Source organism: Sapajus apella, unplaced genomic scaffold (genome assembly GCF_009761245.1).
Source record: "Sapajus apella isolate SASKATOON/1434 unplaced genomic scaffold, GSC_monkey_1.0 scaffold40, whole genome shotgun sequence".
NCBI lineage: Eukaryota > Metazoa > Chordata > Mammalia > Primates > Cebidae > Sapajus > Sapajus apella.
In genome coordinates, this window is record NW_022436980.1 from 9,238,511 (window position 1) to 9,264,099 (window position 25,589).

The 25,589-nt window shown below is 39.1% G+C and overlaps 2 protein-coding genes and 2 long non-coding RNA genes across 8 annotated transcripts in view; 3 read left to right on the forward strand and 1 right to left on the reverse strand.

Moving 5' to 3' along the window:
• The window catches only part of LOC116565489, a 324,301-nt gene that overhangs the window by 67,913 nt on the left and 230,799 nt on the right, over window positions 1-25,589 (forward strand). The gene's annotated exons all lie outside the window — the stretch shown is intronic.
• CD96 (CD96 molecule) overlaps window positions 1-25,589 on the reverse strand; it is a 106,945-nt gene that overhangs the window by 46,458 nt on the left and 34,898 nt on the right. For both annotated transcript variants that reach the window (XM_032299148.1, XM_032299146.1), the window contains exons 5-8: window positions 23,863-23,918; window positions 10,938-11,028; window positions 8,331-8,519; window positions 2,400-2,492 (exon numbers count right to left, since the gene is read on the reverse strand). In XM_032299148.1, the coding sequence (XP_032155039.1) occupies window positions 2,400-2,492; window positions 8,331-8,519; window positions 10,938-11,028; window positions 23,863-23,918 (429 nt within the window). The remainder of the gene's footprint in view (window positions 1-2,399; window positions 2,493-8,330; window positions 8,520-10,937; window positions 11,029-23,862; window positions 23,919-25,589) is intronic.
• On the forward strand, window positions 13,500-17,489 carry LOC116565490. The gene is made up of 3 exons (XR_004275464.1): window positions 13,500-13,752; window positions 14,420-14,423; window positions 16,992-17,489. It is a non-coding gene; the product is annotated as an uncharacterized LOC116565490 (long non-coding RNA).
• Window positions 14,489-16,708, forward strand: ZBED2 (zinc finger BED-type containing 2). The gene has a single exon (XM_032299149.1). The coding sequence runs from the start codon at window positions 15,408-15,410 to the stop codon at window positions 16,062-16,064; it is 657 nt and encodes a 218-aa protein (XP_032155040.1). The 5' UTR covers window positions 14,489-15,407; the 3' UTR covers window positions 16,065-16,708.

Below are 25,589 nucleotides of genomic sequence, written 5' to 3' on the forward strand. Positions count from 1 at the left end.
AGAATGTTCTTTCAAGCTCTCCACTGAGTCAAATATATACAATACATACTTCAAAGGTCAAGTTATTTCATTTCTCCTAGGTAACATTTTCTGAGCCCATGAACTCATAAAGAACTTTCAAAGCCTAATACTTACTGGTTTGTACCTCTCCCTGAGCATTTTAATTCTGTAAGGTACACCACTTTTCACCTTGCTATTTTGAATTATTATCTTTATGTATGTTTACTTTCTCTTCTAAGTAGACTGCAACCTTTCTGAAGGCAGAAATATATTTTTATCTTTTTTATTTAGCATTAAATAGTCTATTGAATGACATCTGCATAGTGAAAGAACCTTATTCTTATTAATTCTTTCATTCTTTTCATTAATTATTCAACTAGCAGTTTTTGACTGCCTACTCTGTGCTAAGAATTTTCTAGAAGGCAAAACAAATATGGTTCCTGTTCTTATGGTGTGTTTAGACCAACTGGAGAAAAAATGGTATCTAATGTGGCGAGAACTAGATTTAGTCATAAGACTGTGGTGTGAATGCAAAACACTGTCACTTAGTAGGTATGTGATCACTTAAGCTCTCAGTGTCTCAGTGTCCTCATCTGGCAAGTGGGAACAATAATGTTGGCTCTGTCTACCACTCATAGTAAAGAATATCAAACCACATTGCATTTTATGTGCAGACACTTCTAAATGACAGGGTATGGTAGCTTTAATTTTTTCACAGATTCTTGATACCCTTTCCTTCAATAGGAGCCTAATTCTTCTTCCCTTGAGTATAAGATGGACCTGGAGACTTACTTCTAGTAGATAAAATAAAGCAGAAGTAATGACATGCAATTTTGGAGACTAAGCCGTAAAAAGGCAGTATGGCTTTTGACTTAGTCACTCTGTTTCTTGAATTATTTGATCTGGAGGAAGCCAACTGTGATATTGTAAGCAGACCTATAGAGAAGACCATGTGGTGAGGAACTGAGATCTCCCAAGTATATGCTAGAGCTTAGAAGCAGATTCTTTAGTTCCAATCAGGCATTCAGATGACTGAAGCCCCAGCCAGCAGTGTGACTGCACCTTATGAAAGAACCCAGGTTAGCACCCTCCAGCGAGGCTACTCCTGAATTTCTAACCCCCAGAAACCATATGAGACAATACTGTTTTGTAAATTGCTAAAATTTGAGGGATTTTTAATGCAGCAATGGATAACTAATATACAAGATACTAGAAAGATTTAAGGTTTTATTATTATTGAATATGCTAATACTCATTGAATGAAAAATGCCATAATTAACTGTGGTTTATTACTGGTGGTGAGTTAAAAGTAGAAGAAAAAGAGGCTCCAAGAAAAGGAGAAAAGAAAAATTACAAAACATTAAGAACATGAAAAATTCAGATGGATGTGAAACTTTTGATGGGTAGTTTGCAAGCTTTTCTGCCACTTCATTTTCTGAGAAGTAGCAACTTGTGACAGTGACTGCAGGCTGTATGCCAAAGGTTACCAGGTAAAGGAATTGTTCATTCCTGCTGACTGCTTTTGTTTTATTCCATTTTCACTTCTCATTTTGAGCTAAAATTGATAGTTTTAATTAAATGAGAAATGAGAGCCATACTTCTAATTCACATAGAATATAAGCTTTTTTTTTTTTTTTTTTTTTTTTTTTTTTGGTATTAGAGAGTCACCATGGTTCTTTGTTAGACACAAAAGCCACAGACATGGGAATTCATAATTTGTTGCATCAGTGACAGCTTTTGAGAGTCACTGCCATTCCTTTGTCATAGTAATGCTGACCCAGGCTGACCTCCATTAATGATGCCTCAGATGGGAGGAGCGAATTCATAATCCTCACCAGTCAGCTTTGTCAACATTAATTTGAACCAGAACACATTTAATGTTAAAAGGATTTAACCTCCTTTGGCCTATGCCCATTTACAACCAATCTCTTAAATTCCTCACTGAGAACATTGTTTTGGAGGATGACTGTCAATTTATTAACCTATTTAATAATACATGCAGAGTTTAAATTCCTCACTGAATATTTATTGACCTTGATTTTCCCAGGGCTTCAAGTAAAGGATTTTGGAAACTGTGTTAACTTCTTGAAGCCATGAGAATAATCCTTTAATATGTTTGGGAGTTTCTTTATTGGGTGATGAAAATGTTCTGAAATTGACTGTGGTAATGGTTGCACAACTCTGTGAACATCCTAAAAACCATTAGACTGTTCATTTTAAATGGGCAAATTATGTGATGTGAATTATATCTTAATAAAGCTGTTAAAAAATAACAACCTAATTTCAGCCAAAAAAAAGTTACAGCCGAGAAACAGGCATGAATCATGCAACTTTGCTGAAAATTTTTCTTTATCAATCTGCTTGGTTAAGTTAATAGCTCAGTATGAAAACATTCTTACTTGTAGGTGATACACTGCTGGCTGGAGAAGGTAAGGTGTCAAGGGTAGATTCTGTAACACTCAATGGAGGGTCTGTTGGGGAATTTTCAGAACCTGAAAGGATTAGAAATATATTTATAATGAACAAAATATTATAACAGAAAGATAAAATATTGACTTAGTTCCTAAACCCACTTTCCTTTATTTATTCATCATGTAACAAATCAATATTGGGGACCTATTATGTTCAAGGTTGTGGTATATAATGATGGATGAGAAAGACATGGGAGTGTCCTTAAGGTCCTATGGCCTGAAGTAGGCAGCCAAGCATTGTGTTGAGTACCGTGGCAGTGGAAGTATAGGTGGCCACAGGAGTGCAATGAAGGATCACTAGTAAAGATTAGGAGGTCTGAGAAGGCTTCCTGGAAAAAGTTACACTTAACCAAGACCTAGTAAAACTAATATAGCATTTAATATTTTGGAGTGTTTGAAAAGTAATCATGCAGTTTACAAAATCCATAAACCCACAAAAATTTTTATATCAGCAAGAGTAGAAACAATGATAAAACTATCCATTTGCATGTAACATTAGTAAACTTGTAATACTATTATGCTTTCTAAAATTTCAGCTTTTGTCATAATATTTTTGTTTGGCTACAACTTTTTCTGTGTGTGTGTGTGTGTGTGTGTGTGTGTGTGTGTGTGTGTGTGTATTGGGGGAGTTGAAATAGAGGCTAGAATGTTGTTTTACTTATATTTTATATTTATGTCAATTCCTTAAATCTCCATTACTGTATTTAAAAAACAGTTGTATTTGGAAGGCAATTTACAAATGCCAGAAGGCTCTATTGACTTTAGGAACATGTTTAAATGTGCCGAGATGATTTTAAAATTAGAAGATTTTATGATTTTTGTAGATAAAAAATGTCACTGGATACAGTGTTACACATCTGATGAACTATATCCATTATTTGGATATTTAATTACTAATTATACTACTGGTTCTATTCTGTAATGTACTTTAAGGGACAAGTATATTTTACTTACGTTATATCACTTGCTAGCACATAGCCCAGTGTGCTTCATAGCTCATTCTTCCCAGTGGGAGGAATCTGTTTTTCTAAGCTAGATGCATGTATGTTCTATTCTCACTGTTGGTAGCATTGCTATTGCCATTGGCTCTGTGTGGTGCTCATAGCTGGCTCTGATCCACTACTATATGAATGCTTTGGTGCAAATAATCTCTGAGGAGATGGAGGACAGTTATATGGGAAGTATATGGATAGGTTAACAAAATGGCCATCTTTTTTCTTCATGCATCCAAAATAAGTTTAAACTCTTCAGCATGACACACAAGTCTAATTATGACTTGGGATCTCATTACACTCCCAATTTCATTTCCTGATTTTGCTTATCATTTCTTCCATCTCTCTCAAATCATACCCTCTATCCAATAAGAATATTTCAACCCAATTTCTCAAGCATAATATTCTCTCTGTGACTTCTAGGACCTTTTGGTCTTAGTTTATATGGTTTCCTGGCACTTTGTTATCTGCAGACTTCCCTGAATGTACCTTTTCAAGCTGAGGAAGCCCAGGGATGTTTGCGATGTGCTCATCCCTCTGTGTTTACCCTAGCAAGCGCCTCATCACTCTGTGTCATTGTGTATGCCCCTCAAGAGAAGTCACTGTTTTGCTCTGCGTCGTATTTATGGATTCTGGCAAATGGAAGTGGATGAATCAGTGCATGCAAATTTATTCTTAACACCGAAAACAAAAACCCACCAGCATAAAGTATGGGTCTGACAGCTGGTGGATCATAAGCAGTATCTTCCAAAGTGGTACCTTAATAAGACAGGGCATTGGCTTAGAAAATAAATGCCTAGATGTTTTTCTTTGTATATTGATTAAAACAGAGGTTGGCAAACAATGGTCTACAGTGAAATCATGTTTATAAAAATTTTATTGGAACACAGTTTTTCCCTTTTTTTTCCATATTGTCCATAGCTGCTTTTGTGCTAAGGCGACAGAGTTGAGCAATTGTGATTGAAATTAATCAATCTACAAAACCTAAAATATATTTACTATCTGGCCCTTTACAGAAAAAGGTTGCCAATTTGCCAATTCCTGGAACAGAAGATATTGGTAGGTTATGCTCAGTTTTCACAGCGGGAAACATTTATTTTTCATTGATTGAACATTTCAGTTTTAGGGTACTTTTCTGCCATGTCTCATCACCAAGTGATTTTGTAAGCCAAGGTGTTCTGCCTCCTAGTGCATTAAGAAGATGTTACTATAAGACATTTTGAGATGAGCACTTTGCCATGTAACAAAGGTGAAACACAGCTTTCAATATAAAATGTGGGGCCTAAAAAATCTGTCTAGTTTTAGATGACGGTAATGTAGAAACTCTGCCTTGGTCAAAACAAAATCCAAGGACTATGAAGAGAGTGATTAAAATCTAAAAAGAAGAAATAGTTTCCCAAAACTCAAATGCAGAATTTACCAGAAACACCTCTGCCAGATTCCAGATCATTGCATTTACCATAATGTCAGAAGAGGGTAAGCTGCTGCCTAAAGCTACTTCATCTGTTCCTGGGTGTGTCCACTTGAGGAGGCCTGGGAGGGCTCCCAGAACCATCCTCATGGGCAGCAGCAGCCATGGGTCTGTCCCACAGGGCAACTGGCTTAATTCTGGGGTTTCCTCAGAGCTTCTATCAGCCCTTATCTTGTCCACCTGAAATAAGACAAATCCAAGGGCTTGCTAGGTCCCTTCTTCTCAAAATATAGTCCATAGACCAGCAGAATAGGTTTCTTTTAGGATCTGGTCAGAAATGCAGAATTTCAGGTCCCACCTAGACTTACTGAATCAGAAGTTTTGCATTTTGGCAAGATCCCTGGGTGATTTATATGCATATTAAAGCTCTCAGTTGATACTCTCAGGGAGGGTCAGTCACGGGTATGAGGCCAGCTGCACTGAGGGGAGTCATGAAACAAGAAGTATTTGTCTGGGGTCTTCCACACCAATACACAGTGGTCCTCCTGTTCCACTATTAAGATATCTTTTTATTACTCCTCTTTTCACATGCTAAGATACATACACATATTTACACACACATACACCTATACAACCTGTCAATGTTTAACTCTTTCTATCCCAAAGGTCTTGATCTCAACAGCTACAGTCAGAAATTCATTTAATAAACAAATCTTTGTTAAAGGTGATGACAACCCAAACATTATCCACTCCAGGAGGTATTGCACTCAACTTTCAGATTAAAACGAGACAAACTATCTCCTACCCACTCCCCAAAACAAAACCCACAAAACCTACCTCTTTAAATCTGCCAAAAATAGACTCAGCAATGCTACGATTTTAGACATTTTGACAGGCTAGCAGGGCAAGATTTTTTTTTTTTTTTTTTTTTTTTTTGAGACAAGGCCTTGCTCTGTTGCCCAGGCTGGAGTGCAGTGGCATGATCACAGCTCAGTGGAGCTTCAGTCTTCTGAGCTCATGCAATCCTCCCACCTCAGCCTCCCGAGTAAGCAGGACTATTGACATGTGCCACCATGCCTGGCTGATTTTTAAAATTTTTTAGAAGAGACAAAGTGTCACTATGTTGTCCAGGCTGATCTTGAACTTCTGGACTTAAGCAATCCTCCCTCCTCGGCCTCCCAAAGTTTTGGGATTACAGTCGTGAGCTGCTGTGCCTGGTCCATGATATTTTTGAAAGGTTTTTTTTTCTTAGTGGTAGTTACTGTGGATCATGGGAAGTCTGCAGAGCCTGGAGCACAGATAGCTGCCTGAAGAGCCACTGATCACCCTAACCCTAATCTCATCCCCTTTCTGAGTTTTCTAGAATAGGAGTCACTGAGCACTAGAGCTTCTTGGGAGACTGGGTATAGGTGGAGAAGGAAGCACTTCAGTGGGTGTTACCTCACAGTCTCCAACATTATTACCCTTTTCCGGAAACAAAAGGGAGCAAAGAGAGCAAAACTTCTCTCCTTCTCTCACTAAAACTCCTGCTATGTAATATTCTTAGCATTTCTCTAATTTAACACTCAGGGATGGCAGATTTTTTTTTTCTGTGTCTTCATCTCAGTATCTTGTCAACAATAATAGCTTGGTAAGGCAATGACTGTTGCACCACACATCAGAAGTTGACTCCAGAGATCGTAAAGCATGCAGCAATACCACCACAGGCAGAAAGCATGTTGTGAAGTAAGTGTTTAGGAGCTTGCAACAATAGGGAGATATAATACAGTGATGGCATTGCTTTATAGAGCCTTGACTGCGTCTTCTAAGTCAGTCACATCAATATATGCCAGAATGGGATGAGAATGTAAGCTATAATTTTGCGAAATTGAACTCCTCAAGATTAATTGTTTTAATATTTGATCATAAAGCATGAAGACTTATTTGGCAATTTAACCACCCATTCAGAGCCTAAAATTATGCTACATCAACGTCTGCCCTATACAAATGGAATTATGGTATGTTATCAGTATCAGAATTAGTATTCTTCCTATTACCTAAAAAGGTATTCATTATTTTCTGATGTTGAAATCAAGCACTGTTTTAACATCAGAAACTATTAGTTTTATAGACATAGACATGTTTCTGCCTATGATGGGAACAGGGTTCTCTTTAGGGATTTGAACTTTAGATTAGTCCTTAGATTCTGCCAAAGCTACTGACAAATCAATGTGAGAATCAGCTACCTCCACATGGTTCCAAGACTGCAGCCCTATCATGTCCAGCTTTCCTGGAAGGAGCTGTCTTATTCCTGAGGGAATTAGGTAAAGTTGAGTAAGGCTGTTTGAGTCTAAATACATCACAATTTCTGAATGATTAACTCAAAGTATACAGCATGTTGTGTTCATACATATACACATACACAGACACACAGGCAGGGCTACGGGAGTGAAGCCACTGCCCCAGCATCAGAATCACACCTGCTTCTGAGTAGTGGGGATAGATTTGTGCTGGGTATACACCCTTCTTCGTGACCAACCACTGCACTCATGAAGGAGCTGGGCAGAACCCAAGATGCGGATGGTGCCCTTGGAAGAAAGAGAAACTGTTTCTTTCTAAAATTATTCTGTGTTTTTATGAGTATGTTACAGATTATGGTATCTCTGAAAATAGAATGTGGTTAAAGAGGTTAATGCTCCTATAGAGTTGTTATAATGATTTGCAAATCTATTTACATTTTATAAGGTTACCCTTAAATATGAATATTTGACAGTTGTCATTACATCTATTTTTCTTTCGGCATATCTGTTGTCAATGTATTTATTGAGGTATTAGTTCTCGGTTATGTAGTAAAATCTTCATTTCACCTGGTTCAGGGTAGTAAATGTTCTGGTTAGTCAAATGATGTAATAACTAGAGTAATCCGATATATCAATTTTAAAGTTATAAAAGTCTTCTGTGTGCTAAATACTGTGATTGAACCTAGGGATACAACAATTATTAAGATACAATCCCTATTTTTATGGTATTTTTATTGGACACATCTTATACATTCCTAAGTATTAAAAGTATATATGTTGTATACAACGAAATGTTTTTAATGGCAGAGAAGGAATTTTAGGGTCTTTTAAATCCTTCTTGATCATCAGTATTAGTATTAATTTTCATTATGTTATGGATTAACAAAAATTCTAGCTATTTAAGAGTTATGAGTAAAATTTGAACAGAAAATTTGCTGTATTCAGCAGAAATGCTTTGTGAAAACAGGAATCAACTATTTTCTTTTTATTTGAAGAATTCTTTTCATTGGAGTCCTACTTGTCAAAAATGTTTGATAACTTAAAATAGTTTTATGTAGAAGGTTTTCTGAGATTAAAACATGATAGAAGCAATAAGTATTCTACTTGTTCCCATTAAAGATGTTCTGGATTTATGGTAGTCTTGGCCAATCCTTCATGATCTTATTAGACAACTCACCTAAGGAAAAAGTGATCTTTTCTGATGAGATGTTCCACACTTTATTTCCTGGAACTGGAAACAAAGCCATACACCAAATGGTCAAGTTATCTGATTGGGCTGGTTGATTACTATGCACCCTTGTTAAAACAGACTTCAGCTCCAAAAATCCATCTCTGCCTTTTTTCTCTTCATTAGTAATATATATTCCTACGAGACAGATAAGAACGTGGTTAGTCACTAACATTTTATGTATGAGCCATACCATAATGCCAAGGCATGGCATGATCAATTTATGGTAATATAGAGTCTAAAGTGGTCAAATGACAGCTTCTCTGATGTGAGGGTGAGTTTCAGCAGATCTGGAATTAACTTGAGCTGTTTGCTCAAGTTCCTGCATGTCATTGATCCACGGTCAGGGTATAAACATATTAATTAATAGTGTTGGTTTATTTGTGACCATGTTTCCAAAATGTTTTGGGGCAGATTATCCCAGCTCATCAGCATTGTTTGTTGACAACTGTGAGACTGATAATTCACACCTAGTCTAAGTTAGACCTTGGGAGAGCTCTGCTGTGGGGTCTGGTTATGTTGCTGGAATATACCTAAGTGACCGGTAAAATAGAAAGCAATCTCAGTTGGGACTCTGTTTTGGACTTCCCACTTCTGAGCTGTTCTGTGTCTGTATCAGTCCCTGATCTGAGAGAGGATGTGTGTCTCGCTGTGGCCCTTAGAGAGGGAGGACGAAGGAGCTCATATCTGACTTCTCTGGACTCCTCACTGTAAGTGTAGGATAGAATACGATGCATATTGTAATCTTTTGTAGCTTTGTAAGAATTGCCATTTTGGGTCCTGTGAGTCTTATTTAGGAATCAAGCTCTGTTTTAAACTGTTATGACAGTACAACCTCCAAATTGCATACCAGGCAGCAGAAAATTAATGTAAAACCAACTATCAGTCTATGTCAGAATTTTCTGGATACTCACAGCTTTTTCACATTAAAGATTCTTAACACCAATTCTGATGTAATTACTTACCAAAGTAATAGCTAAATGCAGTTGTGTGCTGGTGCAGTTCTGACCACACCATCTAACCTCTTGTTTGGGAATAATGGGCACAACAAATCTGGGTGCTTTCCTATGCAGGGCTTATTTAACAGGATAGTATATTTATAATAACTTTTTTTGGGGGACGGGGTTTTGCTCTTGTTGCCCAGGCTGGAGTGCAATGGCACAATCTTGGCTCACTGCAACCTCTGCCTCCTGGGTTCAAGCAATTCTCCTGCCTCAGCCTCCCAAGTAGCTGGGCTTACAAGTGCCCACCACCATACTCAGCTAATTTTTTGTATTTAGTAGAGATGGAGTTTCACCATATTAGGCTGGTCTCAAACTCCTGACCTCAGGTGATCCGCCTGCCTCGGCATGTCAAAGTGCTGGAATTACAGGCGTGCACCACCGCTCCTGGCCTATAATAACTTTTAAATGTATTTTTAGAATTGCATTCTGTCATTGTTATGGGTGAACTGTTGTTTTAAACTAATACAACCAGTAATAGTCTAAAATACATCAAGTGATCAATACATTCACCAATATAAGCTTTCAATTTTATCACTTAAAAATAATTCAGAGAGTTGTGTGACTCAGTTTATTGAAGACAGATTGAACTTTGAGGAATAATGACTCAGAAGAAAGGAGAATGAATGGCTGTTGTTCAAGCAGGGGCAGCTGAGGTAATTCTGGTAGAAGCTGTCATGGTTACTACCTATAGAAATATGGCTTTGGGGCTGGGCGCCGTGGCTCATGCCTGCAATCCCCGTACATTGGGAAGCCAAAGTGGATCATGAGATCGGGAGATTGAGACCAAGCTGTCTGTACTAAATGTACAAAAAATTAGCTGGGTGTGATGGCATGTACCTGTGGTCCCAGCTACTCAGGGGGCTGAGGCAGAGGAATTGCTTGAAATGGGAAAATGGAGGTTGTAGTGAGCTGAGATCACGCCACTGTACTCCACCCTGGGTGACAGAGCGAGACTCCATCTAAAAAAAGGCTTTGTGAATTATAACCTGAGCTTGTCTTGATGTGTGTTCCTCCTCCAGGAACTTGTAAGCCTCCTGGGGAGCATGTACCTTGTCAAGGAGCCAACTCTTTTACATACGCCTCCTCTAGTGCTCCACTAACACCTGCCCTAGATCCTCCATGGAAAGGTAGAAATTGTTTATTGACTGATTTAAAGCAGTGGTGCTAAGTTAACTGAACACATTGTATTGAAATAAGAAAGACATGGAAAAACAGGTAGCTATGTTATAAAGACAGAAAATGTTTTAATAAATGTATGTAGATTTAAACTTTTTGTCCTCATATATTTCTTTTACTAATAGTTAAATAAATTTTGGGATGTTTTTTGTCTAAATCAATTGTATTTCTTTCATTCTGGAAGATGTTATACTCCACCCCCTTGGAGGAGCCAGATGAAGCATCAGAAAATGACATTTGGTAGGCAGAATAATGTTTTTCTTGGAATGAGAATTATTCTTAAATGCCAAGATCCACTTGGGCAGTTACAATGTCTAATGTTCTTTGTTTTCTTTCATTTTGTGCTTAACTTATTTCAACTGATTAATTTCCTTACCTTCTTTTTCATTATGAAGGAAACTTCCATCTATAAACCATGTGATATTTGCTTTGGGAAATACATTGTTTAGTGAGCAGGTAAATGTTCTCTAGGGTAAAGACAGAAAAAGGGTTATTTGCAAATTCTGAAGAAACTGGTACTCCTTACATCTTACTAACGTTCATATAACATAAGTTGGCAAAAAAGAGTTTCTCCACTTTTAACCGAATAAATAGAAGGCAGTGTCTACTTTTAATACAGGTTGTGTTAGAATGTGCACTATAAATGGGCTATCTCCTATAGAGATGTTATAAACTTCTGGCTATACTCCTAGGTCAACTTAAGGATCTAGGACTATGCTAATGTTCCAAGTCTGGATTCTGGGTTCTATAAAAGAGAAATCTTAACTCTGTGTAGGCAGAATAAAATAATGCTAAATGGAAAGCAAAGAATAGAAGGAAGAAGCTATAACAAACAGAGGCCAGAGAAGAATAGTCTGTTCGCGAAAAGCTCAAGGGGGTCTGCATGGTGTTTCTGTTCCCCAAATAACGTAAGACACTATTTGTAACAGCCACAGAAACCATTTAATATAAATATCCAGCTTTTTACTTGTAAAGAGTTTTCTTAATTTTTTTTTTTGATTTATTGACTTAATCTTAAGGATAGGTAGGGCATGCCTTATTTTTGCCATTTGACAGAGGGAAAAATCAAGCACTCAGTGGTTCAAGGAAGTGGAAAATAGTTAATGGCACAATTAGAAATGATGTCTCCTTAGTCTCAGTCCAACACATTTTTAAATTAAAATTGTATTGAAATAAGAAATGAAACAAGTAGCTGTATTATGAAAGCAAAGAACTTAGATACAGGGCTAGTTATATTTTACTTTCAATACTATGTTTGTTCTTTGGGGGATGATACTTTCTTTAACAGCCTGGTGAAAATATCTAGTGAGAATTATTGGTTTCCCACTGTTTTATCTGAGACTCTTCACAATTGTAATTCCATTTATAAATACTTGTTTTCTCATCAAGAGTTGTGTATATTTTACATATGACCAGCCATAGTTCTTAGTTCCCAGATATTTTCCACAATTAATGAATATACTAGTTAACATGTAAAGAACAATTACATGTATGTGATGATCTGTGTGCCTATCCACAGACTAGTTGCTCCCAAGAAGTCTGGACCTATAGAGCTGAGAAACCAAACTCAAGAATGCTAAATAACATTTTCCTGGTCAAATGCTCCTGAGGTTTACCATTTCTCAGTACATTGCTGCAGAAATCCCAAAGAAACAAGAGAATTTCAGAGAGTGTTGTCCAGCATATCCAAGATGCTGGGTGACAAACACCATAGCTCCAGTATTCCCATTTGTTCAACCCTTGCTTTTCCAGGTAATGGGAATACATATACAGGCAAGGGATGCTATTCTCTCCACTAAAAAATTAAAAGTAAAATCAGATCCTCTAAAATGTGTTCTTATTAAGTAAAGGTGAGCGTTCAGTTTATTTAATTCAGTAGATGCCAAAGAATAATTTTTGTCTCCAGTTGGCCAAGAAAAGATTAAAAGGTATAGGAGGTAAAATGTTAAAACAAAACAAACAAAAAAAAAGAAAAAAAAAAAAAAAAGGAAAGAAAGAAAAAGATACCAAGGTTTGCATTAATCCAGTGACATTAACCATTCTCATGATTCATTTCTTTTATCTTTAGTTAACTGACCAAAAGCTGACAATATGGTAATATTAGGAGTAAGTGAGAGTGTTATTATTTTACAAAGGTAGCTGGCTCAGAGAAGAACACTCATGTTAACTTCTAAAAATGTTGAAAAGATTTGACTTTCATGAATTCTCTAAGTTAAGATTTTCTGAAATGATTCAAATATTCTATACTATCTCTATACTTTGTGTTCCAAAATTTGGTTTAGAAATGTGATTCATGTTCTAAACTCCTCCTAGTCTCACTCCTATTTTGAATCTTTCCCCTATATTTTTTTCTTTCATTTTAATTTAACTGTCAACCTCTACATGTTTTCTGCTATGCATTTCTTTTTCTTTTTTCTTTCTTTCTTTCTTTTTTTTTTGACTGAGTCTCTCTCTGTTGCTCAGGCTGGAGTGCAGTGGCATGATCTCAGCTCACTGCAACTTCTACCTCTCGTGTTCAAACGATTCTTTTGTCTTAGCGTCTTGAGTAGCTGGGATTACAAGTGTGCATCAGCACACCTGGATAATTTTTGTAGTTTTAGAAGAGACAGGGTCTCGCCATGTTGGCCAGCTGGCCACAAACTCTTAACCTCAAACAATCTATCTGCCTCAGCCTCCCACATTGTTGGGATTATAGGCATGAGCCACTGTGGCTGGTCTGCTATGCCATTTCTATCTTTTTTTTTTTTTTTTTTTTTTTTAAAACAGTAAGTTTTTTTTCTTCTACTGACACCTTCTTTAGAGTCTTCCTATCTCCTCTTGGTAGGTTTTCCTTCTCAACCTAAATATGTATACACATACACATATATTATGTATATTACATATAACATACAGTATATATATAATATATATATGTATGTGTATATACACATACACATACATACACATGCAGTATATATATGTAATATATGTATATTATACTGTATGTATACATTTTCCTAAACATTCAGCATAGGGTATATAATAACATTCATAAATTCTTAAAATATAATCTAATTCATATTAAGGTTTGTCAAAGGAAAAGAAGTTAGTGAGGAAGAGCTGAAAGAAACTCAGAATGATAAAGAAGACAGAGCTATAGAAGAAGTAAGAAGAAATAAAGAACAGAGGAAGGAAATTTAGAAAGAAATGGGGTAGAGAAGAAATGCAAAGATGAGGAAGAGAGACAGTGCTCTAGGGAAAATTCATCATGAAAATAGAAGAGAACAAGACTGTCTGAATGAGGGAAGGATAGAGTACATTTTCTTAGGTCCAGGGGTCAATTTTAATGAGTTAACTTGTTTTTGTTTTGTGGCCACAGACCAGTTATTTATTTTCCGTTTATTTCCCATTCTTCCCCCTTTAAATCTCTTTCTTTATTTGGGAGGCTAGATAATCTAGTCATCAGAAAAGAGAACTAAGACTTGTAGGTGCTTGACTTATTGTTTTGCTGCATGACATATGCCAGGAATATCCTTTTCTTGGTGGTGGAAGGGGTGGAGAAAAGATTTGCGTCCGTGTCTAAGTGTTGCAGAAAAACCTGACAGGCACAGACACACCTACTTGGAAACTATGCTTCCCTAGCAGTGGGAGGAAACCAGAACTGGAGGTGCCCTCCTTTTCTGGGTAGGAGTCAGCTAATAGCCATCCAAGGTGTGCAGGAGTGCATTCACTCTGCACAGGAAAGATCAGAGAAGTCCAGAGCCTTGCCTGCTTGTAAGTACCCACTTATGGCTAGGGGGAAGTTTCCTAACTGTTTAGGATTGCAAAGTTTGATTATATAATGCTCTCATTCATTTAAGAAATGACTCAAGAAAGGAGAGAGGTCAGCCTTTTAAAAAATGCAATATGATTTTCCATTTACGTATTTATCTTTAAAATGAGATAAAGAGCAAAACCTCTGGAGTAACGTGCGTCAGGAAGGTCTTATTGGCTGTTGGCTTTGCAGGTGATCCTGCTGGAGAAGGTGGAGTATGGTGAGCTGCTTGCTAAGGACAGCCAGGCAACACCATGTCTGTGAAGATGTGCTCCACCTTCTCCTCTGAGCATTCTAGCTCCTTCTGCTGAAAGAGCTGAGCTTGCTGTTTGGATATCTTAGACTCCTGGCCCCCGAGAGACGCCTCTAAGGAGAAGCTGACCTTGAATTGGGAACTTTCTTATCCAGATCCTCATAGGCTTTGTCTACTCTGGATTGCTTGTTGCAACAATTCTTAGGAAGCAAGATTGTCTTCTGTATCAGCATCTGCCTGTGTTTGCTTTTACCTACTCTGAATAAGACCCAGTGAGGCCCCAGCCCTGTTGGTCCTGAAAACCCTGAACTCTGAGGCTGTTTCTCCTGTCTCCAAAATGCGTTTATAGAAAATAAGAGGCACAGAAACAGTGAAAACAACCAAAAGGAGAAACAAGAAAACCTAAAAGTTTCAATATTCAAAAATACCTGTTGTGGTTGATGCAGAGAACACTGAGTTCATCAGAGAGCTTTGTAAGTTTTGACCAGAAAATACCTTTGCTACAGGAACTGATATGTTTTGTCTTTCTGGCCTAGTCAAGGGAAGATAAGTAAGTATCTGGAGCATGGAAGGAATGCACTCTTAGGCCGTTTTGCTTGTATCTGACTCACTCCTGACTCTCCAGTGAAGCAGAAAGAAAGAAACATCACACCACCCAGGTGTGGCCAGACTTTGGCCGTTATTGTGAATCCCCAAGCATTACCATAGTTCCTTCTCAAATATACATTTAATCTTGTGGTTCAGATAAACTTTTGGCTCACATCTAGGCCTATCATAAAGAACACTGTAGAAGAAAAGACATGATGAGGCGGGAAGAGGAGGAAGAGGAGGGAACCATGATGAAGGCAAAAGGAGACTTAGAGATGAAGGAGGAGGAAGAGATTAGTGAGACAGGAGAAGTGGTTGGCCCTTTTGTGAGTGCGATGCCCACTCCAATGCCCCACAACAAGGGGACCCGGTTCTCTGAGGCATGGGAGTATTTCCACCTGGCTCCTGCTCGTGCTGGGCACCATCCCAACCAATATGCCACCTGCCGCCTGTGTGGCAGGCAGGTAAGCCGTGGCCCTGGGGTTAATGTGGGCACCACAGCCCTGTGGAAGCATCTGAAAAGCATGCACAAGGAGGAGCTGGAGAAGAGCGGCCATGGTCAGGCTGGTCAGCGCCCAGATCCAAGGCCCCACAGGCCCCAGCTCCCCACAGGTGTTGAAGGTGACTGGGGCAGGCTCCTGGAGCAGGTGGGTGCCATGGCTTTGTGGGCCAGCCAAAGGGAAAAGGAGGTGCTTAGGAGGGAAAGGGCAGTAGAGTGGCGGGAGAGGGCTGTGGAAAGAAGGGAGCGAGCTCTGGAGGAGGTGGAAAGGGCCATCCTGGAGATGAAGTGGAAGGTGAGGGCTGAGAAGGAGGCATGCCAGCAGGATAAAGAGCTGCCTGCAGCAGTACATCCCTTCCATTTTGTTTAAATTGGGCTTGGAGCATCAATTCTGCAAACATTGACTGTAGAGTTGTAGAAAAGAGCCATTTTAGTTTCAACTCAAATGTAAAGCAAAGTAGGTTAGTGACATTTTGCTTTTATGTGAAATAGTGCACAGTATGAATTAATCTGAGCAGGTCTGAATTGACCAAATGCTTATCTACATGGTTCCTAGAGCTGTGCTAACCCTTGGCCGAAACTCTAAAATGTACTGAAGATAAAGGCTTTTACCGAAGTAAAACTCTGAGTCGTTTCAGGGCAGAATATACCAGGCAGTCAGCATTGTTTAACAAAATAATCAGATTTTTGCCTAGCACTCAGTTTTGGTGGAGCTGAAGATTTTGATGGGCTGAGGGTGGTTAGGTAGCTGGAATATGCCTATGTGACCAGCTCAGTTGCAGATATCCTGCCAGAAGCAGAGCTTAATCTTCCTTGGACTGAGGTCATAGCACATATACTGGTGGTGCTTCCAGACCACCAGTATGAATATAAAACTTGTTCTGTGTGACCCAGCACGTAGAAGGACAAAGAAGTGTGAGCCTGAGATCTTTGGACCCTTCCAATGCATATCTTTCTCCTGTTTTTGCTGTGATGTGCTGTCTTGCTTATATTAAAGCTGTTTCATCAGTATAATCTGTCTGAGTCCTGTAGTCTTTTCAACAATCTAATGCTTAAACTAATTAATGTGTAATTAGCACAGAGAAAATGAAAAACCTTTCAGCTCATTTGGTTTAAACATTCAGTATAGGGTATATAAAAACTTATTCATATATTCTTAAGATATAGTCTAATTCATATTAAGGTTTGTCAAAGGAAAAGAAGTTAGTGAGGAAGAGCGGAAAGACACTCAGAATGAAAAAGAAGGCAGAGCTGTAGAAGTAAGAAGAAATAAAGAACAGAGGAAGAAATGGGGTAGAGAAGAAATGCAAAGATGGGGAAGAGAGACAGTGCTCTAGGGAAAATTCATCATGAAAATAGAAGAGAACAAGACTGTCTGAATGAGGGAAGGATAGAGTACATTTTCTTAGATCCTGAGGTCAATTTTAATGAGTTAACTTGTTTTTGTTTTGTGGCCACAGACCAGTTATTTATTTGAACAGTAGGTTTTAAATTTTACTCATACCTCGGAAATGCTCACTGCATGCCAATCCACTGTTCTCTGATTTTTTAAAACTGTTTGTCTTTAAATGTTCAGAGATGCCTTGAAGAAAGAGATCCTAACAGTCTGTAGGGAGAGAGTAATTTCCTGGGCTGCTGAGAGTATGCCTAAAATATTAATTTAGGAATAGAATAAAATCAAACTGGAAACTACTCTGGCCTTTGCACTGGAGCTGACATTTGTTATGGAAGATACATTCCTCTAGAACTGCACCTCCCGCCCCCAACCAAACACACACATTAAAAAAAACAAAAAGCAAAACCGGAGTTGGGAAGGGGGATGGAATGGGGAAAGAGCTAGGGAAGACAGGAACAGATAAAGACAGCAGCATCCCATTGTCTCAGACATAGCCCGAGTACTTTGTGGGCACCAACCATTCTGAAAGCAGAGGATGTCCTTGTGTAAACAATGGTGTCTTGCCTCCTTTGGTCCTCACCTACGTAGTTCACTCATGTTCTTCCTAGACTTGCTAGGCAGCCCTAACTGCCAGAACTGTCTTCCCTAAGAGCTGTGTGTGGAACCAACAAAAGTCCAAATACCAGGCTTGTGAAATACCCAGGCTACACTGAAGTCCTGTAATGTTCTTCTTTTAAATTTAGAGATCTACTCTAGATTCAGAAAGATTTCACTTGTCATGTGGTCTCCTCACAGAGGTATGGTACCCTTTTAGAACCTTCTGTATCTGTGGTGCAAGCTCAGGTGCTCACCAGTGCAAGGGACGGTGGCTGGACATTTGGACTCAGAACCTTATTGTGTTGCAAAAGATGCTAGGAAAAAAAGGAGGCTGAAATACCTAATCATTTAAAAAACAAAAACCAAAACACACATATTTGGAGTGGGACTTAAGAAGATTGAGGAAACCACAGGGTTCAAGCTTTGCAAAACCCAAACCAAATAAATGCGATTAATCAAATTCTGCACAAAGCTGCTGGGGCTCTGCTGATGCCGATCAGTGTGGCTTTCAGGTTCTGGGGCTGTTTTACATTGTTGTTATTGCAGCTTCTCTTCCTTTGTGGGCATCTTAACTTTAAACTGTTTTTGTTTCCTACGTTTCATGGTAGGTAGTTTTCTTTAGATTTTTTTCCCCTGAATTTCTTTCAAACATGACAGAGATAGCGAGTGATATGGACAAGACCCATGGAGATGATGGGGCTGAAGTATAAAGCACAAGCATGAAAGAGACGCATGAGGCTTGTGGAAAACGAGAACTGTTGAGTACATGCTGGGTTTTTTATGCATCCCTCTTGTGCCTTCTTATGCTACATCATCAGCTGTGAGTTGAGGGGCTCTTTGGCTTGTCATCTTTTGCTCTAATACAAAAACCTGCCATATGGAAGGGCCCTGAAATTTACGTTAAAGACTCTTCTCATTGTAGTGCAGGAGTGAAGCTGTGTGTCATGTTGGAGCCCTGGCAAAATCTCGGCTTTGGGAATGCACAAGACACGACATTCATAGGTGGGACACTCTCCTTAGACATCTATGGCATGTCCACACCTGAGGGGCATCATACTTTTGGGTCTTTTGTATTTTACGGGAATACTGAAATTAGCCATAAACTTTGTAAGTTTAACTAGTAACACTGGCAGACACAGCTCAAAACTGACCAAGTCCCTGGAGTATTTCCACACTGCAGGCAGCTAGTGTAGTGAATAGGTAGCACTTGCATGTTGACTTCAAGAATTTCTAAGGAATGAAGGAAGGGTAGGAAATTGCCAAGACCAAACACTTTTGGTTGCTCGTTCAACTTGTGGTTGAACTTGAAACACTACCGAACACTTGTGGTAGGTATTTTGCATACATTCTCTCATTTGATCCTTATATCACCCTTGTGAGGTTGGAGCCATTGCCCTCATTTACTGTTGAGGAAGTTAAGGAACTGAGTTCCTAAGGGCCAGAGTTAATAAGTGCTGGAGAGAATTCAAACCTAGTTCTATCAGATTCCCCAGTCTGTATTCTGGGTTTTAAAAAATTATTCCACAGTGTCTGCTAGAATCAGTCACACAGCCGATTTATGAACATAAGAGAGTGGATAAAGGAAAAATAGTAGTTAGGGAAGAAATATTCCTGAAATGTCTACTATGTGGCATGTACTCCATTAGTGCATGAATTGAATCTTCCTAAGAACCCTGTGAGGTATTTGTTATTATCCCAGTTTTAGAAATGAGTTAGCTGAGGCTCGTGGGGGGTTAACTAGTTGATGAATGTATGTAACCAGCTAAGTCGTTGAATTAGGATTTGACACTTGTGCTATCTGAAGCTGAAGCAAGATATCCTTCCATCATAATAATACTATTCTGACTGGATACAGGCACACTAAATATGCATCCCAGCTCTGCTCCTTGTTAGTGACCCAGTCAGTTGTTTAGACTTTTCAGGCCTCATCTGTAAATGACAGATGCCCTATCTATTTCACAGATTCTTTGGGAGCACCACAAGATAAAAGTGTGTGAAAGGGTTTTGAAGAGTTAATAAATTATTAAAGATACAGCAGGGATTGTAAGAATATTAGAGCAAGGAGTTACTAATGTTTGTCAAGATCTGAAAAGTTTCATAGACAAGTCATGTCCTGTAGCTGGTTGTGTGGGATTGGAGAAAGATTATTCACTCATTTTCTAGGGAGAAGAATTCTCTGGTTTTTTAGTCAGCAGTGAAGCAAGCAAGGGCAAAGAAGAGAAAATTTTATGGTGCATTAGGCAAAGCTGTTCTTTTTTATTTTTATTTTTTTTAAACTGGGATTCTTGGATCCAATGGTTCTATATCTGGATTGAGCCCATATTACCTGTAAACAGTGGCACCAGGAATCTATTAGAGATCCTTATAAGAAACAAAAACGCCTACAAAAAACTGTATTATTAGATTATTTTCGAAATTAAATTATTGAAGTTCCCTAATAAACTTAGAAATTAAGTTATGACACAACAAAAATGATTAAATCTTTTGCTGTATAATCAGGATTATAATAATCAGCAGTGGTGTAGTTTGGCTGTGTCCCCATCCAAATCTCATCTTGAATTCTCATGTATTGTGGGAGGGACACAGTGGGAGACAATTGAATCATGGGGCCAGGTCTTCCCCATGCTGTTCTTGTGGTAGTAAGTCTCATGAAATCTGATGGTTATTATAAGGGGGAATTTTCCTGCATATTCCCTTTTTGCCTGCTGTCATCCATGTAAGATGTGGTATATGCCACCTTGCCTTCCACCATGATTGTGAGGATTCCCCAGCCACATGGACCTGTAAGTCCAATTAAACCCTTTTTTCCTGTATAAATTACCTAGTCTTGGACATGTCTTTATCAGTAGCATAAAAATGAACTAATATAGTAAATTGGTACCAGGAGAGTGGGTTGTAGCGGAAAAAATACCCAAAAATGTGGATGCGACTTTGCAACTTGGTAATGGGCAGAGGTTAGGACAGTTTGGAGGGCTCAGAAGAAGACAGGAAACTATGGGAATATTTGGAACTTCCTAGAGACTTGTTGAATGGCTTTAACAAAAATGCTGATAGTAGTAAACAATAAGGTCGAGGCTGAGGTGGTCTCAGATGGAACTTATTAGGAACTGGAGCAAAGGTGACTTGTTATGTTTTGGCAAGGAGACTGGTGGCATTTTACCACTACCCTAGAGATCTGTGGAACTTTGAACTTGAGAGAGAGAATTTAGGATATCTGACAGAAAAAAATTTCTAAGGAGCAAAGTACTCAGGAGGTAACTTGGGTGCTGTTAAAGACATTCAGTTTCAAGAGAGAAACAGAGAATAAAAGTTTGGAAAATTTGCAGCCTAACAAACTGATAGTAAAGAAAATCCCATTTTCTGAGGAGAAATTCAAGCTGGCTGCAGAAATTTGTATAACTAATGATGAGCTGAATGTTAATCACCAAGACAATGGGGAAAATATTTCCAGAGCATGTCTGAGATTTTGCAGCCACTTCTCCATCACAGGCCCAGAGATTTAGGAGGAAAAATGGTTTTGTGGATAGTGCCCAGGGTTCCCATCCTGTGCGCAGTCTAGGAATTTGGTGCCCTGCGTCCCAGCCACTCCAGTCATGACTAAAAGGGGCCAAGGTGCAGCTTGGGCTGTTGCTTCACAGGGTGGAAGCCTCAAGCCTTGGCAGCTTCCATGGGTGAGCCTGCTGGTGCACAGAAGTGAAGAGTTGAGTTTTGGGAACTTCTGCCTAGATTTTAGAAGATTTATGGAAACACCTGAATGCCCAGACAAAAGTTTGCTGCAGGGGTGGGGCCCTCATGGAGGACCTCTGGTAGGGCAGTGCAAAAGGGAGATGTGGGGTTGGAGTCCGTACTAGACCATTGCCTAGTTTAGCTGTGAGAAGAAGGCCACCGTCCTTCAGACTCCAGAATGATAGACCCAATGACAGCTTTCACTTGCACCTGGGAAAGCAATAGATACTCATCAACAGCCTATGAAAGCAACCAGGAGGGAGGCTGTATCCTGCAAAGTCACAGGGCCAGAGCTTGTGTCCCTAATGGGGCACCACCTAGTGGAGATGTTAGAAGAGGACCACTGTCTTTCAGGCCACAGAATGGTAGATCCACTGACAGCTTGCACTGTGTGCCTGGAAAAGCTGCAGACGCTCAATGCCAGCCTGTGAAAGCAGCCAGAAGGGAGCTGTACTCTGCAAAGCCATAGGGACAGAGCTGCCCAAGACCACAGGAACCCACATCTTACACCTGTGTGACCTGGATGCGAGCCATGAAGTCAAAGGAGATCATTTTGGAGCTTTAAGATTTGACTGCCCTACTGAATTTCGGACTTGCACAGGGCCTGTAGCCTCTTAGTTTTGGACAATATCTTCCATTTGGAATGGCTGTATTTATCCAATACCTGTTTCCGCATTGTATCTAGGAAGTAACTAAGTTGCTTTTGACTTTTTTAAAGGTTCATAGACAGAAGGGACTTGCCTTGTCTCAGATGAGACTTTGGACTGTGGACTTTTGAGTTAATGCTGAAATAAATTAAGACTTTGGGGGACTGTTGTGAAGGAATAATTGGTTTTTAAATGTGAGGACATGAGATTTGGGGGGGTCCAGGGGCGGATTGATATGGTTTGGCTGTGTCACCACCCAAACTTCATCTCGAATTCCCATGTGTTGTGGGAGGAACCTGGTGGGAGGTAATTGAATCATGGGGGCAGGTCTTTCCTGTGCTGTTCTTGTGATAGTAAGTCTCATGAAATCTGATGATTACTGTAAAGGGAAGTTTTCCTGCACATTATCTTTTTGCCTGCTGCCATTCATGTAAGACGTGAAGTGTTTCTCCTTGCCTTCTGCCATGATTGTGCAGCTTTCCTAGCTATGTGCTACTGTAAGTCCAATTAAACCGCTTTTCCTGCATATATTACCCCGTCTTGGGCATGTCTTTATCAGCAGCATGCAAATGGACTAATACAAGCAGTCATCTAAGAGACTAATATATGAAACTGGCAAAAGATACAAATACTTGGAGGATATATATATATATATATATTCTACGTGTATATATATATATATATATACACACACATTGTCTTTTATGTATATACATGTTTTTATATATATATATATATATATATATATAGTCATACAAAATCATCTCAATGAATCTGTGATTCATCGAGCTATGATTTGTATGCAACTATCAAATTAAATGACTGATATTTGGTGAGACCAGAGATTGTAAGTTATTTAATGTTACTGATGCGAGAAGAAACTAGAATATGAGTATAATTTTCTCTCACCACATGTAATGGAAAATGTTAGAGAATTAATGAGAATATTTTTTATGTAGGGTTTTGAAAAGCTTGGCTGAAGTCATAAAACCACAAGAAAGTTGATTAACACAGATAATAGTAATAACAAGAACAATAATGTTTATTCAACAATATATGCCACATATTGTGCTTCGATTTTTTCATATGTTACTTGATTTTTTAAAAACACCAACAATGTGAAGATACTCTTATTATTCACTTCATATAGATGGAGAAACTGACTGCAAAGGCATGAAGTAATTTGCCCAAGATCACAGCCCACAAGAGGAAGAGTGAGAAATTGAGTCCAGATCCTAGTGACTAGAGGCTGGTAACTACCACCCAGAAGAAATTAAGTCAGAGGTCCCTGTTCAACTTTCTTTTTTCTCCTGCCCTTCCTCTTTACCACCAAATAAATATCCAGGGTTCTGCAGGAGTACAGGAGGGCACATTTCCCCCTGGCATTTTGAAATAAAAACAATGGAAAAGTGGGTAAAGGAAATGGATTAGAACAAATTAAACATCAGCTGAGCAAAAACCTCATTCTTACACCAGGATTCACACAGCTTTCTGCCCTACTTTGTCCTCACTATCTACTTCAATTTTTATTAAAGAGCAGTTTAAACAATTATAATTATTTTTTTTTCTGAGAAATTTAAGGACTAAAAGTGAAGATCAAACATTCGGAGAGCCCTTAGTCAAAAAGTAAAAATACCCATTCACTTTCTAGAAACAACTCAGCTTCCCTTCATTCCTATTAGCAGTTAATTGGTAAAGGGCCAAGGAGTAAAGTCCTTTGAGAGAACATTCCTGGCAACTATGCAACCTGACACACCTTGCAGTTAATGCTATAGATTTTCAAAGGCTTTAATGTGACTCACCTCTACCAAGACATCTGTGGAGTTATTTTCCACAATCACAGGGATTTCTGGTTTAGCTTAAAGGCAAATAAAACATAGTTAGTGACACTGAACGCCATCCTACCTGGCTACATGTGTGTGTGTTTGTGTGTGTGCGTGTGTCTATAAGAAAGAATCTTCATTCATCAAATATTAATATTTATTAAGCACCCACTGTATGTCTGGCAGTATGCTAGATGCCGAGGAAACAACGGTGAACAAATAGTATTCACTGTCCTTAAGAAATTTACAGTTTCTTGAGGAAATACAGATTTGTTTATCTGTATTGGAATACAGATAAACAAACTAAAAGTTATAATACACTGAGGTAAGTATAATGATTGAGGACATGTAGGATTTGAAGAAAGCTTTTAAATAAATGTTCTAACCTAACCTTGGAAGATAGGAGGAGGCTTTTGGAAGATGTGATATGGTTATCAGTGATGAGTCAAGTAGAACTGGGAATGTGGAAGACTGGTGGGGCAAGCGGAGGATGGGTTGTTGGGAGGGAGAGAAAAGAGGAATATTCTACATATCCAGAGGCTTATGATATTGTTTGGCTGTGTCCCCACCCAACTCTCAAATTATATCTCCCAGAATTCCCACGTGTTGTGGGAGGGACCTGGGAAAGGTAATTGAATCATTGGGGCTCATTTTTTCCATACTATTCTTGTGATAGTGAATAAGTTTCATGAGATCTGATGGGTTTATCAGGGGTTTCTGCTTTTGCTTCTCTTCATTTTTCTCTTGCCACTGGCATGTAAGAAGTGCCTTTCACTTCCCACCATGATTCTGAGGCCTCCCCAGCTGTGTGAAACTAAGTCCAATTAAACCTCTTTTTCTTCCCAGTCTTGGGTTATGTCTTTATTAACAGCATGAAAACAGACGAATACAGTAAGCTGGTACTAGTACAGTGGGGCATTGCTGAAAAGATACCCGAAAATGTGAAAGCAGCTTTGCAACTGGGTAACAGGCAGAGGTGTGAACAATTTGGAGGGCTCAGGAGAAGAAAATGCTGGAAAGTTTGGAACCTTCTAGAGATTCGTTGAATGGCTTTGACAAAAATGCTGATAGTGATATGAACAATAAGGTCTGGTCTGAGGTGGTCTCAGATGGAGATGAGGAACTTGTTGGGAACTGGAGCAAAGATGACTCTTGCTATATTTTAGCAAAGAGACTGGGCAGCATTTTGCCCCTGCCCTAGAGATTTGTAAAACTTTGAACTTAAGAGAGATGATTTAGGGTATCTGGCAGAAGACATTTCTAAGCAGCAAAGCATTCAAGAGGTATCTGGGGTGCTGTTAAAGGCATTCAGTTTTATAAGGAAAGCAGAGCATAAAAGTTTGGAAATTTTGCAGCCAATGTGATAGAAAAGAAAAACTGACTCTCTGAGGAGAAATTCAAGCTGGCAGCAGAAAATTGCGTAAGTAGCAAGGAGCCTAATGTTAATTCCTGAGACCACGGGGAAAATGTCTCCTGGCCATGTCAGAGACTTTCACAGCAGCCCTGCCCATCACAGGCCAGAGGGCCAGGAGGAAAAAGTGGTTTCGTGGGCCAGGCCCAGGGTCCCCATGCTATGTACAGCCTACAGACTTGGTGCCCTGTGTCTCAGGTGCTCCAGCCAAGGCTGAAAGGGGCCAAAGTACAGCTTGGGCTGTTGCTTCAGAGGGTGGAAACCCCAAGCCTTGGCAGCTTCCATGTGGTCTTGA